This window comes from Littorina saxatilis, linkage group LG5 (genome assembly GCF_037325665.1).
Source record: "Littorina saxatilis isolate snail1 linkage group LG5, US_GU_Lsax_2.0, whole genome shotgun sequence".
In the NCBI taxonomy this organism is placed as follows: Eukaryota; Metazoa; Mollusca; class Gastropoda; order Littorinimorpha; family Littorinidae; genus Littorina; species Littorina saxatilis.
The window spans coordinates 9913189-9931132 of NC_090249.1; the positions used below are offsets into that span (position 1 = coordinate 9913189).

General features: G+C 44.0%; 2 protein-coding genes across 2 annotated transcripts in view; both read right to left on the minus strand.

Annotated features, from left to right (window-relative positions):
* The window catches only part of LOC138966262 (putative ferric-chelate reductase 1), a 50649-nt gene extending 44446 nt beyond the window's left edge, over positions 1-6203 (minus strand). Inside the window, exon 1 of the mRNA XM_070338408.1 lies at positions 6055-6203. The gene's annotated coding sequence lies outside the window, so the exon portion shown is untranslated. The remainder of the gene's footprint in view (positions 1-6054) is intronic.
* Positions 6204-8430: 2227 nt separating this feature from the next.
* Positions 8431-10820, minus strand: LOC138965995 (uncharacterized). Its single transcript, XM_070338080.1, has 2 exons — positions 10488-10820; positions 8431-9940 (listed from the first exon to the last, which is right to left on the minus strand). The coding sequence occupies exons 1-2, from the start codon at positions 10818-10820 to the stop codon at positions 8432-8434; spliced, it is 1842 nt and encodes a 613-aa protein (XP_070194181.1). The 3' UTR covers position 8431.
* Positions 10821-17944: the final 7124 nt, after the last annotated feature.

The following is a 17944-nucleotide window of genomic DNA, read 5'->3' on the forward strand; positions in this document are numbered from 1 at the left end:
CCGCCTGTAAAGTCTCCTGAGCGTCTGGGCTGACCGGAAACCGGAAGTTGGCCGGCGCCCTGGACGAAGGGGCTTTGCCTTCCTGCCAAGGAAGGCGGAACCCCGATCGAATCACCCCCATGCTCCATAGGCTGCTCGACCGAGACAGCCAAGCTGGAAGAACCCGGAAGAGGCCGCCTGCTACCAAAAGGGTAGAGGCTGGGGGGGGGGGGGTGACTGGATCGGGGGTGGCTCATTGGGGGTTGGGCTTGCGCCCAGACCCCCGCTTCCCGAAGGAAGGTTTACGCTGGTAAGGACGGGACCGTGACCCACCCCTACCTGCGCGAGACGACTGCTGCCCAGAAGAGCTGTCTGGCGCTGACGCAGAACTCCGTGGTTTGTTGCTGTGCTGCTTAAGAGCGAGTTCCGTCAGTTGCACCACATGTTGGTCACGAGTTTCCTCAGTTTGCTGCCGAAGGGCATCCAAAGAGCGTGACCCCAGCAACGCACCCTCTGAAAAGGGAGAGACTCTCAAAGAGTCTATGGTGGCCTTATCCGTCAGGCGAGAGCCGTTAAGAAAAGCCTCGCGCCTCCAGAACACCACCTGAGAGTAGAGCCGAGCAGCAAGCGTCATCTGACTGTCAGTGACCTTCGCAAGCGCCGCCAGGAGCATGGCAGCATCAGCCTCAATAGCATCGTCACGAAACCTAAAAGGCTCGATGGACGAAGCGATGGCTCTCGTGAGAGACCGGATGAGCGTTTCCGCTAAAGAGGTCAGTACAAGGGAAGAACGCCCGCTTTCCTCCAGCCCGAGTAGACTCTGTTCTGTACAAACGGAAGTCCTATCTCGGCTATAACCATCCTGCCGCAAGCGAGCCAGTTCCGGAGTCACCGGAAGTGGAGCTGTGGGCAGCGAAAAAGAGGAGAGAAGAGAATGTGGCCTGCTAGGCAGCCGCGATCTTCTTGAGTTGGCTGGGAGGCCGCCGCCTGCCTGAGCCGAGGTTAACCAAGGCTGGGCAGAAGGGGGGGCTTCCCCATGAGCAGCCAAAAGAGGGTAGGGTGTGTTAGCGTCCGCCAACACCTGAGCCATCACAAACGGGACGGAAGGAGATTCCATGAAACGGAACTTCGCCCTCGTGTCCCCCGCGCCCGCAAAGTCTGCCAAAGCAGAAGGAGGGGGTGCGACAACAGTAGAGTCGGCGGAGACACCCTCAGGGAAGTACCGTGAGGTTATCTCCGCAGCCAACTCCAGAGTAGGGCCCAGCTTATTGGGAATCCGTAAGGGGGTAACGGATCCGGAACGATCCTCATCCCCTTCCTGTTCCTCTGCAAAACCTTCCTGATCCCCATCGAAAGGAGGGTCCGGCAAACCGGAAACCCACCCATCCACGGAAGAGGAAGTGGCTAACGTCGGTTGAACAGTAGACGGAAGCGCCGCAAACTGTCCACCAACAGCACCGCCGACAACCGGAACCGCCGCGGCGGAACCGGAAGTCAGGGCCGGATGTCGATGCGTGACCAGGGACGGGATAGCAGGGACACTGCCACCGGAACCGCTAGCCCGCTGTCCTCCACCGGAAGTGCCTGCCACAGCACAACCGGAAGTCGAGGACGACAACCCGCGGGTAGGCCCGACCGGAAGCCCCGAGGGGAAACCAGAGGAGCCTACCCCCTGCGAGCTCGAAACAGGAACGGCGGCAGCCGAACCAAGAGCTACAGGACGATGACCGCCGACAGAATCTTGCAGGCCAGAGCTGGACAAGCAAGACGCTGCTGCCTGTCCCCCAGAGGCCGGGACAGCCGAAACTGATCCCAGGGGGGCAAGCTGGCGCGCTTCGCCGCTCCCTAGCGCACCCGCCACGTGATGGACGGTGTACTGCCGGGGAGGAGCCGTCTGTGAACCCGAAGGAGACGCAAGAGCGTAACCAGGGAACGCAGGCAAGTGTGAGCCCCCAAAAAGATGGGGACTCCCACAAACGCCGCCCAACGCCGAAGCGCTAGAACCGGGCGGCGCTATGGACGCGAACCCCCCTGAAAAGGCAGGGGGATCCGCTACCGAACCGGAAAAATCCGGTCCGAGATCAGCCGAAGTGATCGTCGCTGAAGGCCGCAGCCTAGAAAGTGAAGCCACCCCCCCCACGCCAGGCGGGAGGGGAGCGACAGGCCTTTCCGCAGAATGCAAGGCAACCAAATCATGCTTCAAAGTAGCAAACATTGCCAAGATTTCTTCCCGAGACACGGACTCGCTAGGCCGAGGCGCCTGCGAGCGCGAGAGAGGAGAAGTAGCGCGTTCCTGCGTAAGAAAAACCGGTGACGGTGACGTGGAGTCAATCGAAACCCGTTCTGACTTCTTAGTCACCGGGTCAGTAACCAGAACTAAAGACGTAGCCTGTGACGAAGTTACAGAGGCACGCGTCTTTGATTTAGACTTAGACTTGTCCTTATCTTTCTCTTTCCCCGGTGAAGAGAGCAGAGAAACAAGATTGCCCTTGCTTTTAGAGCTTTTGTCCGCCATTTGCAATTTCGAACACGCGCACGTGGAGACGAATTACAACAGCGAAATACTCAAACAAACGCAACGCGCAGCGAAGAGAAGTGAAACGATCTTACCTAAAGATAGCAACGCAAATACCAGGGTCAAATGGCCTTCCACAAATGGCCAAGGCAAAAAAGATGCCGGAGTACCACAACACGTCTGTGCTCGAGTGTTGAAGTGGGTGGAATGACGGCCGGTAGTAGGACTGCGCATGCGCGGGTTACCGGTAGGGGAGGTGACTCCCGTCCTTGACTACGGACTTTGTTTTCTTTGGGAGTTACTTCCCCCCTTACCAGGGTCGAGTACTACTTCAATATCTTAGCAATGAACTGAAGTTAATGCCATTTATGTGAGTTGAGGTAAGAATATGTGATTGAATTCAGTTTTAGAACCATTTTTGCCTCCCCCATTTATTTTTTCGGCGGACACTTTAGCTTTTACGACGGAACAAAATAAACATTCGGCGGAAATTTGCCTTTCGGCGGACAATTCCCATGCCTGTGTCATCCCTTTGCTGTTGGTGTGTCTGGTCCTGTGCGTAAATGAATCAGTGAATCATGCTTCAGCGTTCTTGTTTAAATCATAAAGTATGCAAAGATCACATAAGTCATCACTTTAAAATCCATACACTGTGATAGTTTTATGTGTGACACATAAAACTATCTCTTAAGTATGCCATTGCCAATGCCATATTAATTATTATTGGACTGTTTTCTTGTGTGGAAAGCAAATAAACAAAAGAAAAATAATGCGGTAAAGTATGTTAACATGCACCTGTAACTGAAAGATGTGATCCAGTTCTATACTGTCCAAGCACATCAGTCATACTCATATATATCATACCCAGACCTGTTTACCCCCAAAACTTGTTAAGTCAAGTAAAAATATAGTAATCTGATGACCAAAATAGTAACCCAGTGGTTACAAACAACAACATTAGTAACACAAACCTTAGTTGAAGCACATTTGCAAATCGTAGACTGAACTGAAATAGAGTATTTTCCCCCCAAAATCCTAAAAAATAGTAATAAATTACTCCAAAATAGTAAGGGTTAACAGGTCTGCATACCCCTCTGGCTCTAATGTTGATGAACAAAACAGTTGACAGTGCAAGAATATTAACAGTATTAAGTATTACAGTATTAACTTCACAAATTATGAATAAGAGTTGGACAGGTAGAGAAAGTGGAGCTTTTGTAAGAGTTTGCATGCTTAAAGCATTACTCAAAGTCAAACTGTCCTGCTCCACAAAAAAGGCAACAAAACAACAACAATTCAGATGTTGGTGATTAATATTTGTGTGCACCTTTTATGGACATGTAATTGTTAACAAACTTTACTACTTTATTTTTCATTAGTTTCTTCTGTTTATTAGCTAGTTTTTGCCTACTCTTACACAAAATATGAATGGTTTTATGTGCAATCAGTAAGATTGTGGTTCTTAACACTTTCTACCCCACCTACGTTGACAATTTTTTTTATAGCCGAGACCAGCTGTGCTGCTGCAGGTCACTCAGAATAGTAGTAACTGTGTAGGAACTGTGTATCAACAGGCTGGAACGCAGGCATTAGATCCACGTTACAGGAAGCGACTGAAGCTAACAGTCTGAGCTGGTATATGGGTCATTCTCAGAAATGGTGGTCCAAAGTGTTATATACAAAGTAAAAAATAAAGTGTCAAGAAATACAAAATAATTGTTTTTACTATAAAGTCTATTGTTTGCTATACATAATAATGCAAAAATTAGACAAAAAGAGTAATTGGTTGCTGAATAAGAGACGTTTTAAAGTGTTGTATTTACGTGATGAATGTTGTAACATGGAAACCAAATTCCAACTTTAAACCAGCTAAGCCTTCAATCCTTTGTGCATTTTTTATCAGTTCTGCAGTATTTTTGTGTTCTACCCAACACATTCTAGTTATGAAAGGTAAGGACTTCAACTAATATTGGTAAAAAAAATGACATTTGGAACTGACTAAGGTGAATGTCGTAACACAGAAACGAAATGCTTGAACCACTTTCGGTTCCTGTGCGACAGACATGAATCTGCACTGTTTGGCCTTTCCTGCCGGCAAAACCCGTCTGACCCAAAATAACTACACAAAACACAATTCGTCAGAGTTTGCTGTATTTGTTGAAAGTTCCTGTTGCGTTCAGATTACCCATTTTAAGTACTTGATGAATGTCGAACATCGACAATCAGAGGATACGAAAACTTCTTGGCTGCTTTGTTCCGCTAAACTTCGCGCTTTGAGAGACTGTTTGCACTCGATATCCTTCCGACACTACATTGTCGCCATCCGCGGTGTGTAAGTTTGTGACAAAGCTTTGCAGGCTCGACAATTAAGTAAAAACTATCTTCAGTCGTAACGTAGGTCGGGAAACGACGCCATGAGTTTCAGCAAATGATATGATTCTGGTGTTTTCTGTGAATATTTGGCTGTGATTCAAAGGACTATTTTCTTGTTCGAACTTCCTGTGCGCCAAAGAGCTAAAAATAGCCGTGATGTGGCAAAGTCATGGAGCACATTGCTGTCCGATGTTCGCGCGTCGAGTCGGGATACGATGCGTTACGACATTCAGAATTTTTTGTTCGAAGCCCGTAACTTCAAATTCAGCGTGAGTTTTTGCAAAGATGTGTTGCTACGTCCAAGACTGAACTCCTGACTGTCGATTGCAGTAATTTGTTGGTGTTTGCATGTTTGCATTTAGCCATGAGACTGAACATATTGTTGATCACGAAAGTCGTGTAACGCTTCGGCGATCCGGAAACGGCCGAACTTCGCAATTGAAAAGCACACAAAAACAACACCAACGTATAGAAACCATTTTTATTGACATACAACAATGCTTTAATGTCTCAGGAATAGATTCAGATGAAAAAGGTCGTGGTAGAAATAATTTTAATTTACTTTTTCATGATTTCAAATGTGTCACCCCTACTCACTCTCACTGGACCACCATTTCTGAGAATGACCCATATATATAATTTCCGTACCTGGTCAGATAGAGCCATATGTGTGGGTAGGGATATATACGTAGATCTACCTGGGAGACAATGAGTTAACATAGGTTCATAAAGCATCTAAACTATATCGTGTCTGGGACTGGGAGTGGGAGACAACTGACACATTTCAAAAATTTTAATTCATGGATATTTTATTTTTAATCCTAATCTGATCTTTAATTTGCATACTGTTTCATAAATGTTCACAAATCAACATGCAAAAGAAAGTATTCCTGTATTCATACTAACAAGCGATATTGTTTTACTTTTAGACAGACATTAGCGAACAGATTTTGGAACCCCTTTCTTAGACTTAGAGTTCGCCAAGAACTGTTCGGTCACGGCGAGTGATGGACTTGCGAGCACACGGGCACTTTGCATGAAGACGATAATCAAAGTATGTCCCTCGTACTGCGAATTATTAGTTCTAATCAGCATTGCATTCTTAAAAACAGATTAAAAGCCAAAACGTCTCAACTATGGGCGATATTGATCACTAAATCTATTAGAAAAGATTTGTTTTAACTCACCAATCAACAACTTCAGCGCAGCAAGAGCATTCCAGTGGAACTCTCCTGGCGAAGAGTTAGGTTTCGCAATGTAAAAGAAAAAACAGTCTGTAAAGACTACCACCGCGTCGCACTGCTCTTCTGCGCCAAACTGAGAAAAATAAAAATAAACTAAAAAATGAAAAGAATAGTCACCATCCATGTGACGTAGGTGTTGTTGTTGTTGTTGTTATCACAAATGGTTGTTTTTGCTCTGCTCGACGTCAATTAATTTTGCGGGGTCTGGGGCCCACAACGCCGTTCTCCTCACGGTTTCCGAGTCCTGCCAGTCAGTGACTCCGTCTTACTGCGTTTCAAGTCCTATTGTTTTTACGTTTATTCTAGTTGTTGTTGTTGTGGATCTTCTTGTTTGTTCAGTAGTTGGCTGGTTGGTTCTGTCTTTCCAACATTCCCAACTGCAAGAGTTGTATGGTCAATCATGACAGGTCCGGTGTGACGTTTTCATCTTTCGCCGTGTTGATATTTCGCTTCTCGGCCTCGTTGATCTAGTATAAACTCTACACTGAACAAAAAAACACCCTTCGATAGTACTGATGAGCGACCTTGTGTACCTTACATTCATGGGGCCAAATTTGTCCAACCAATTTGTTTTATTTAACTTAGAAATTTGATTCATCCTAAAATGTTTCCTTCTTACTCAAGGGAAGTAACCACTCAGTACACGTTTTCGAAGAATTCGATTTTGGGGTTGAAATCTATTACATTTTACCACCAATTTTCTTCACATGCAAGAAACTGACATGCTTTTCGTCCTTAAATAATTTCACTTCTTAATTTTACCAGGAAACAACATTTCAGTCTTGAGTATATGTCGAGGGGGAAATATGTACACAGGCGAAAGATGAAATCGCGACACCGGCGAAGCGGGGCTTTTTTAAAGTCCGTAGCGGCCTACACGTGAGGTTTGCAAGAGATTTGAAATTGGCGCGCACCGCAAGCGCGTATATACCTGTGCACTGTGTGCACGCACATTATATGACCTGCCTCTTATAATGTGTGGTAATGGGAAACAGTATCATTTATGAATGAAAACTCGAGAAAATAATGACAACAATGACAATAATGACCAAGGCCGGACCAAATGAGTTCAGTGTAAGGGGGGGGGTTCCTCTTTTTTGGGGGGGGCAAATCAGCGAAGTGGCGAAGCCACAAGCGCGCGCCTGCGAACTAGGGGGGTCCGGGGGCATGCTCCCCCGGAACATTTTTGAAAAACGGTTAAAATCTGTGCAATCTGGTGCATTCTGGGCCTTGTTTTGAGGGTTAAGAGCAGCATTGTTTTGGTGCTAAAACAAGAAAAAGTCAAAGCAAGGTACATGCTTTTTACAGGGGTGGGGTTCCGGAACCCCTGGAACCCCCCCCTGGGTCCGGCCCTGATGACACCAAACATCTTATAATGTTTCTCAGTCGGGCCAAGTCAAGTCAGTCAGTATGATCACGGCACAGGTGCATGGGCACCGAGACTGACAAAAGTACATGAAGTCAGTCAAATAAACGAAATAGACGGTTCTGATCAAGAAAACATTCTGTTAACAAATACCGCACCCATAACTGAACACCCTCAAGGTCGTGATCAAAATTAAACGAGAGACTGAGTGACAATGATTTAACAACCACTGAGACTTTTGTTTTGTTGTTCAGGTGGGGGCAGACATAGAGCCGGTTGGTTGACAAATACATAACTTGACTACTTGAACACGCGGCGTGCGTATGTGTGTTCGACTGAGTGTGTGTGTGCCGTGTGTGTGGAGTGTGCCGTCACGGCCCGGTGTGTGTGTGTGTGTGTGTGTGTGGTTTTTACGGTCAGTGGATGTGCCAGTGACTAACTGAGAAGAGAAAGAACTGAGACGAGATCATGTGTGTGTGTGTGTGTGTATGTGTGTCACCGTCAGTGTGTATGTCAGTGTGTGTGTGTGTGCGCATGCGTGTGTCAATGTATGTGTATGTGTGTGTGTGCCACGGTGTGTGTGTGCCGAGTGTGTGTGTGTGCCGTGTGTGGTACGGTGTGCGTGCCAGTGTGTGAGTCAGTGTGTGCCGTGTGCGCGCTTAATTGTTGTTTTCCCTTCTTGTTCGTCTCCTGGAGTATTGCTGGATGTCTCATTACACATTCACACACACACACACACACACACACACACACACACACACACGCGCGCGCGCGCGCGCAACTTTCAAAACACTGCACACACCCACAAACACACACACACAAACACGCGCACCCACGCACGTTCGCACGCACGCACACTGACACACACACACAGACCGTGACACACACACACAGACCGTGACACACACACACACACACACACACACACACACACACACACACACACACAACCCTTTACTCTTTTGGTTCTATGATGAACTCATCCTCATCAGACAAACGAAGACTGACTAGCGTTTTGTCCGGAAATTTCAGTTTAACCGGCTCTCGGTCCGCCTTGACGTCACGGTAATATACAACGAACTTGGCCGTTGGCAAACCAGCGAAGTCCGCTAAGGATTTCTTCAGATCTCTCACTGTCTGCTCAACGTTGATCTCCAAGTGTTCTCTCCGCTCTCCCATCACAACATCCACGTTGTATTTGGACAGACTGACGTTGGCCAACGGGTCGAGCTTACCGTATACTTTCTCCAGCTCAAAGTAGCGCTCGGGTTTGTCCTCGCTGTCCATGTAGAGACGAAGGAAAGCTCTCTCCGCATCCTCCCTCTCCTCCTCCGTGACGCCGCTGCCGTTGAGTTTGGTGATGTTGGGGAGCCTGGCAACCACCTGTTTACGCCGAGCAGAACTCCCCTGCTCTTCCAAGAACGGGATGCCCAACACACGGACGTCAGTGAGAGTGGGGAAGAGGCGGAGCTGTTCTACCTCCTCCCAACCCTCGAGCAGGCTTTTGTTGAGGCTTAGCATCTCCAGAGAAGGGAACGCTTGTGCCAGGTGTTCCACGTCGTCTTCCAGAGAAGAGATATCTGTGTCGGCCAAGAAAAGCTGCTTCATGTTGGGAAAGGCCAGACCCAGGCTCCTGACGTGAGACCAGTCGTTCACCGGGTTCCCGTTAAAGAAGAGGCGTGCGAGGGACGGATGGACGAAGTCAGGTGGCAGGTCCACGGAGGTGTAGTTGTTGAGGCTGAGGTGGAGCTCCTCGATGTTGGGGAAGAGGCGAAGAAGACATGCAATGCCTTTCCACGCTATGCCTGTGTCGTTCAGAACCAGTTGATTTACTGTGCAAAAACTGGAATGCTCTGTTTTTGTTTCTTTATTTACATGCTCCTTGTCTGTTTCTGGTTCTCTCATCGTATTGTGCTTACTTGAGTATAGGTTTTCGGATGCAAGGTCTTCGTTGCTTGAGGCGATTGATGTGGATGCTGCTACGGTTGTGGTGGTGGTGGTGGTGGTGGTTGTGACCGTTCTACCCTGAGCACACTCTGCGTTTGGTCTGGCGCTTTCAAACGCCCCGTTCTTTTCCTGGCTTTGTCTATAGGTGCTGACCGTTGTTATCACTGTTGTGGTTGTTATGGTAACCGTTTTCCCATCCTCAAAGTCTGCTGCAAAGTTATGCCTGACCTTGTTACCGTTTTCAACGACCTCTTCTGTTCTGACTTGGCCGCTTGTCACTGAAGCATTGTTCAAAGCTAGTGATGTATGTGCTACAGCTTCTCTTTGGCTGGCTCGAGGGCTCGTACCGCTGGGCGTGACGTTGGAACAGCGGCAAGCCGGTGGGGAGCCGGATGTGTCCTCGGTGGTGGTGGAGATGTTGTGCGTTGCCATGGCGACGGTGGAGGCGCGGAGGGGGTTCTTGGTCAGGTTGAGGAAGGTGAGCTGAGGCATGCAGCGGATCACATGCAACACCTCCTGCAAAGTCAACACGCGGACATGTGTCTTTAGTTCGTAAACACAGCCTTTAGCTATCTCTCCCTTCCACTTGAATCTTTACTATGCCAGATATATAGAAGAACCGTGGCGGTGGACAGGAAAATCGTAAACAAAGCAGCCACCAACCCAACGAACAAAAAGACAAACAACAACAACAACAACAACAACAACAACAACAACAACAACAACAACAACAACAACAACAACAACAACAACTAAGCACCCACTCACTATACAGAACTAGGGCATGTCTGGGAGCATAACGTGAAGCAAGACAGTCTGAAAAAACGACGGTAACACAATAAGCCGTCAAATCAGTTCTGGAGCCCCCTTCATCCTCCCACCCCTCGCCAACAGTAGAACAGATTTAAATCGCTTCCTCTTTTGACTGGTAGAATTGTAAAAGACCAACCTGTACCAGATCTCAGTTACTACTGAAATAAACAAGCAGAACGCAGGGCAAATGAACCCTTCAAGGGACAAAGTAGAATAGAGAGGAGGAAACAAATGACACACAGTCACGTACCTCCAGAGACGTGATATCGTTGTGGGTCAGGTCAAGCTCCGTCACGTTGCAGCACATACCGGCCACGTCCGAATGACGACCGGCCACCGTGATCCCACAATCGGTCAGGTGCACCCGCCACGGCAGAATCAGGTGACCGGAGTCTGTAATCTTGGCAGGGCCTTTCTTGGGCATGTAGATACCGAGGCAGTCGTCGGCGGCCATTTCCCCGTGGAACTTCTCCCACGCAGCCTCAACAAAACTGCGGCCAGGTCGAGTTGTATCGGACTTTGTGGCACCTAGATGGTTCGTCTTCGGCGGCACTGAAGAAAGATCTGACTGTTGTCCTGCCATGTCTGATGCTTCGGTCACCTCCCTTCCCTGACCGCGCCTCCTTCCTGGTGGACGCACCACTACTCTGCTCTCTTCTTACATGGTCAACACCCTGCTCTTTTCATTTTGGAAAAAAACAACTTGTTCGAACGATGGGCGCCGAGAGAAGCCGAAGTGTGGTAGTGACGTCATTTTGGTCACGGTATGTTATGATGACGTGATAACTGGGTCAGATTTGGTCTGGACGTGACATTCTTTTTGAATTTCACATAGGCTATATGACGTACTGTGCCCATTGAGTATTATGACTTATGACTCATTTCACAGCATGGAAAAGAGAGGGCGAGACTTGACTATTGAAGCTCAACGTTCTCTCAGACCAGCGTGTCTGTATTTACGACTTGTAGTGGGGTCAGTTTGGGACTTAGCACATGGTGGCCGCCATTATTAGTCTCGTCCTTCTCATTTTGTGGGGGGAGCTCAAACTTCCGGTTAGAAAACACTGACGTGAAAAAAAACCCACTTTCAGACGAGAATTAAGAAAAGTGTCGTCACAGTCGCGTCAAATGTAACATTACGTCATGTTTTTAAACAAAGGGACGTAATCCCTTCTCGTTTTTTCCCAAGCTGAAAGTCACTGACACTGGGAATCTGTCGCTGTCTCTGCGGGAAAAAGAATCGGAAAGAATGAAGCATGTTTCCCACGCGGTTTAGAATGTGATAATCTTAAACAAATGAGTATGAAAGTCGCTTGTTCATTTCTATGCTTGTTATTCCCACAGGTGCCAGGAGATTGGTTCCGTATAACTCTCGCTTACTCCATTACACATGTCGTATGCACTTTAGAGCGCTTACTTCCCTTTGGTTATTTGAACTTAGAATGTGAGAATTATATGCGAGGATGTTTCACGGAGGAAATGATTTTGCAAAGTGAGTGGCTGCAGCTGGGTTACAGTGTACAGGGGTTCTGTTTGCTTATCAATCTTTCAAAGTAATCCAAGTCAAGTTTCCCACGTGTTTTTTCCACGTCCCGGTTCTCTAACCGGAAGTTCTGGTTCCACACCCCCCCCCCCTCCCCTCCTACCCCCCCCCCCCCACAAACCGTATGCCCTTCACCTTGGGTCTGACAATTATGCTGGGTCACGGGGTCCCACAAGTCGTGAATATTCAAAACTGTTCAACTGGAAAGGGAAGAATTCACTGAAGAGACCTTTTTTAAGGACTACGCTTTAAATTGCTCCATCGTTATGAGTAAGCGACTTTCTTCACTATTGTTTTTTAATCCAAATTTCATACACTTGTAGTTTCTATGACTTTCAGACAAGACAAGTGTGCATCTTTTTTGTCAATAGAAAATGAAAAAGTTTGTAGAAAAAGATATAATCATGACAACTGAAAATAGCCACAAAAATTATTGCACCCATTTTCGTACCCCAACTAAGACGTTCATTCCCGTGTCATTTAATTGAAACTTAATATGCCATGAAAGGCCCTTCACTGGGCTATCTGGCACACGGTTCGGATCAACGAATTCTGTTATAAGTATCACGTGACCGCCGCCGAAGTAAGGATACCCCCAAAATCGACCTGACAAAAATGTAAGGTACCAAATAAAAAATCGACACAAAATCAGAATAGGCTTAATTTGGCACTGTTAACATACGTGGAGAAAGCCAAATTATTTATCTTTTCAGAACAGGTTGTTTTGTTTTGCTATCTTGCGTATCTCGTGTGTTATGTCATTTCTTACTGATGCAGGTGTGGAGCACATGAGCAGTACAAAACGAGAGGTTTTTGCGTCCATTTTGAGGGATACCATGACAAAAAGCGCTTTATTTCAGAAACGCCTGAATGGATTGATTTGAAACTTTTAGGATCTCAAGTCTATATACGAGACGTACGTTCGGTAAAATTTCGCATCCTTACAGGTATTGGTTTAGATGATAAGCAATCGTCCGGAAAATGTTTTAAAACGTGTCATAGGTTTAAAGGTTTACATCCAAAAAAATCATGACTTTGCATGCATACAGACAAATAAATGTTACAAATACTGCCTAATTGTCATTTAAATACAATCACTAGTTTACGTTTCATAGTCATGTAAATACGATCAAATATTTTGGGAGGATTGCAGTGCGACAGCCATGTCCAGTCATCCGTGACCGCAGCATGTTTTGAGAGGCAATCAGCAATAACCGCTGTCAATAGCAAGCAGCCTGAACGTTTCATTTTTTCTCATGCGTTTACATGGCCAGCAAATGTCCGTCAGTGGTCATACTCAAATGAAACTTTGGCAGTTCTTGTAACAACCATTTATGTGTATGAATGCAAAGTCATGAATTTTTGGGATGTAAATTCACAAACCTGTGACGGGTTTAAAAACCATTAAGACATTGTTGGAATACAGCGCTTTTTGTCATGGTACCCCTCAAAATGGACGCAAAATCCACTCGTTTTCTACCGCTCATTCGTTACACACGGGCATCAGTAGAAATGACATAACACAAGAGATACGCAAGATAGCAAAACAAAACAACCTATTCTGGATAGATAAATAATTGTTCTTTCTTCTCGTATGTAAAAGTTCCCAAGCTGCGCCTATTCTGAATTTTTGTCGATTTTTTAATTGGTACCTTTCATTTTTGTCAGCTCGATTTTGGGGGTACCCTTACTTCGGCGGCGGTCACGTGATACTTATAACAGAGATCTTTGATCCGAAAAGTGTGCAAGGTAACCAAGTGAAGGGCCTTTCATGGCATATACAGTTTGAATAACATCACACGTGAATGAATGTTGAAGTTGAGGTACGAAAATGGGTGCAATAATTTTTTTGCTCAGTTTATGTAGTCATTTGTTTAAAATTCGAGGCTACAGCTTATACATAGTTTGAAGATGTATACAGACTAGAGTCTCGAGGTTTAAACAATATTTCATTTAGCATAGACTCAATTAAACACCAATAAAATCTAACCAAAAGAGAATCTTTAAAGAGAGGAGGTCATTATTAAGTCACAATAACCTAAAGAGGAAGTTTCATTGTGTATTATTTACCAAAATGGGACGTTCCTTTACTAACAGTCACACACACACACACACACACACACACACACACACACACACACACACACACAAACACGACACACACATTTTGACACAAAATGTTTAGGTTCTCTCAGACGAATTGTAAATATTGCAACAGAGGTGTATGGGCGTTGCAAATTATCTGTATTTGTCTTTTAGAGACTCACAATTAATACTTTTTAGGGCTTCATATATAGACCTGACTATATGTATTATTATACATTACGAAAATATTCAAGATTTTAGGTTATTTTTATAAGGGGAAATGACAATCTACTGGCTTGAAATTGATTTTTTTTTTTTTTTTTGGGGGGGGGGGGGGTCATGTTTTAGAAGCTGTAAAGGCAAACCCAGGCACAGCCTCGGCCAGTGACGAGGACCCTTATCAGTTCAGATAAGTGAACAATAGAGTAGTTATGGGACTGGGTTGGAAAAATTATAAATATGTACAACATTTCGCTCGAAGTATCTGTAGTGTGTTGGTAAAATAGTCTGAAAGTTTCAAAGCAATCCACCAAGTCATTGCGAAAATACAGCCTTTTTTGTCATGACACCCCTAAAAAATGATGCAAAAAGTCCCGTTTTTGACCGCTCTTGCGATTGACACCTGCATCAGTAGGAATAGCATAGCTAACGAAATACGCAAGGTAGAGAAACAAAACAATCTGTTCAGGGTAGATAATTGGTTTGAATTTCTTCTCGTATGTCAAAGTTGCAAAGTTTTCCGTTTTTGTCTGGTCAATTTTGAGGGTACCCTTACTTGAGCGGCGGTCACGTGATCCCTGTAAAAGAAATATTTAATCCAAAAAGTGATCCTGAAGGTTAAGTGAACGGCCTTAACTGGCATATACCGTTTTAATGAAATGACACGGGGATTAATGGTTTAATTTCGGCTTGAAATTTGTTGCAATAATTTTTTTACCAAGTTTAGATGATTTTGGGAAATAACTCTGTTTTTTATTTGTTTTATTTTTGTATAGCTATTTAAGACTTGCAACCTATTGAAATAGTGATGCATGTTCTCTTCACTACAAAATGAATTGCTACTTGATTTTGTACCTACATGGTAAATGCCTGTTCAGTCAGCTTCACAGCAATCGTGGTGGCACTATTATGATCTGTGCTTTATGCAGGTTGGGTTAGAACGGGGGTAGGTGGTCGTTAATTTGGATAACAGGAGAGGTGGGGGTTTGGTTAGGGAACAGTGAGGGGGTTGGGGAAGATGTGGATATTGTGTGTGACATTCCAATTTTGATTGCGATAATATGTGCTTGCTAATCTCAATTGCTATTTGTTATGCCATGTCATTGCTTTCAATCATTGTCATCTACAAATGATTGACCTATACATTGTATTCATGTGTAAATAATTTATGATGTGCATGAACTTTCAATAGTTTCAATAAAATTCAGTTTTCCCGCGTTCATGTGATGTAATTGGTGTCATATATACTCACTTTGTGCATGTGTGACAGGGTAGACTGTCACTAGTGTAAGTTTTGTGTTGAAGGGAAGTAGAACAGAACTTGGAATCTTAATTTGCATTTCGTTTTGGTAAATAAGAGTAAAGCAGTTCTAACTCGGTTGGTATTGTCCAGTCTAGTGTTTGTAGTTCACTGTGTTGCCGATCGATTTATGTTTTGTGCAATGTCATTGTCTGTTCTCAATTAAATTTTGAGATGCACATGTCCAGTCACCGGAATATGCTAAGCGCGCTTAGTCGTCTGCATCCATGTTCTGACTAGTCTTTGATCCTTTGAACCAGCAGGTGGTCAGTTGCGTAACTTTTATTATATGGAGTAGCTTCCCGGAGGATGCTCTTGCCATGTCTTTTGACGCGCTCCGGTGTTAGTTTCTTTGAATTTGATACGGGTAGATCATAGAGCTGCCAGCTGGGATCGATTGTTTGAGTCGTTTACCCCCCCCCCCCCCCTTTCCTCTTGTCTTTAGTTTAATCAATGAAACACGGAACCTGTCGTGGTTGCGGGTGGTTACTTAGATTGTGATTGGTTGTTTGAAATGATTTTTGTTACCCTAGCTAAAGTTGGATGATGTGTGTACATGCCAGAGTGTGAAGGAGAACTTTGGGAGACACGAGAGAGAGTGGACGTCTTTTGTAGTGAGCTCTACATTACAAGAAGATGTACATGTAGTAACTTTGCATTGTAAAGTGGCTTGTGGCCACCCGGCTTCGGCTGGGTCGGCGGAGAGGAGGGAAGATAGACACAGGAATAAAGAATACCATGCCAGTAATATCTTCTGCTGTTGTCACATTTGTTGTTGGCGGACTGGAGAGAGAAAGACGTGTTCTGAGTGATAGTCCAGTGAGTCCGGCTTTAACACATTCCCATCATAACAACAAAATAATGATCATCGATTAAAGTTTCCATCTTTTTGGAACTGGGTCACAAATGGCTGATCAGTACATGTAAATTGATTTTGTTTCCAAAGCGTTCCTCAAATCTGGTTACACATGTATTATTCTAAACGTTTTTGATTGGTGCTACTTTTAAAACTTTACTGACATAATTATGCAATATCACTTTGATGTTATATGACATATGTGTAGGTGTTGAAATGTGTAATGAACTAGAGGGAAGCTTGTCATGTATATTGCTTAACTTTTTTTGGTCTGTATTCAGTAAAACTCAATTATAATCCTTCAGTGACAAGGTCAAATTGCTGGCATTGAGCTCAATTTGTGTATATAAGGTGTAACCACATTTCATTGATTCTTTTCAAGTCACCACAACAACATTGAATTTGAACTAAACTGAAGGTTAATTGTTTGACAAATGTTGGTTGTTGTGTTTAAAACATTGACAAATGTTGGTTGTTGTGTTTAAAACATTGACAAATGTTGGTTGTGTTTAAAACATTGACAAATGTTGGTTGTTGTGTTTAAAACATTGACAAATGTTGGTTGTTGTGTTTAAAACATTGACAAATGTTGGTTGTTGTGTTTAAAACATTGACAAATGTTGGTTGTTGTGTTTAAAACATTGACAAATGTTGGTTGTTGTGTTTAAAACATTGACAAATTGCAGCAAAAAAAAGTTCCAGTCTTTGCTGCTATAAGACATGATAAATTATTTTTCATTGTCACAAATTCCTGAAATGCATTGTTGGTGAGGGCATATTTTTAAACTGATTTGTTAGACTATTTGATTATTATCTAAATGTGAATGTTTGATTGATTCCAGATCAACATGAATGCTTTAGAATGAGTGTTTGAGAGCTTAATTCAAATTTGAAACAGTATTGATACTTATTTTTTCAAGGTCATTTTTCTGGACATTTTAATTTTAAAAGAAATGTTTTAAAAGGCTGTGGTATTTTCATTACTCTGTGTAACCTGATGTCTGGGCAGTAGATAATTGTTAATGTTCTCATTGCTAATTTGTCATACAGATAATTAATTAATCAACACTGCTTGCGCAAATACTTTGTATTATTTTCATCACTGTTTTTGTCATAGTTGTTGCTGTCAATACTGATTTCGAAAAGCTCTCTGGTAATTATACTCACATGAGTAAGCTTTCTTTCAATTTCAGTGCTATGATATTTAAATTCTTCTATGTATACAATGATTTCTTGGTGGTAAATCTTTTTTCTTTTTTTCATCTCTGATTTTGTCAGACAGTTATCACTTTATATATTGATTTTGCAAAGCTCTCTGGTAATTATCTTGATGCACCCATACCACCATGTTGTAATTGATGTTCTTAATTGCTGCTCCTTTTATTGCCTTCTGATGTTTGTTTTTCCAGTTCATATTATATTTCATTGTCGCATTGCTTGAATGGGATTAAGCCTACGCATCATTTTTCTGACATTATTGATAATAACATGCTGTGCCGAGTTCAGAGTTGCACTGTTTCTTGGGAACACAAATAAAAAGAAGAAAAAAACATAGCTTATTTTTGTATTGTGTAAACCTCCATTCTGTGTGATGCTTGTCTGTCTGTGTGCCTACAATTTGCAAGAAAATCAGCAAGATCACACAGGCACACACTCAAGAAAATCAGTAAGAACACACACACACATGTACACACATTACAGTAC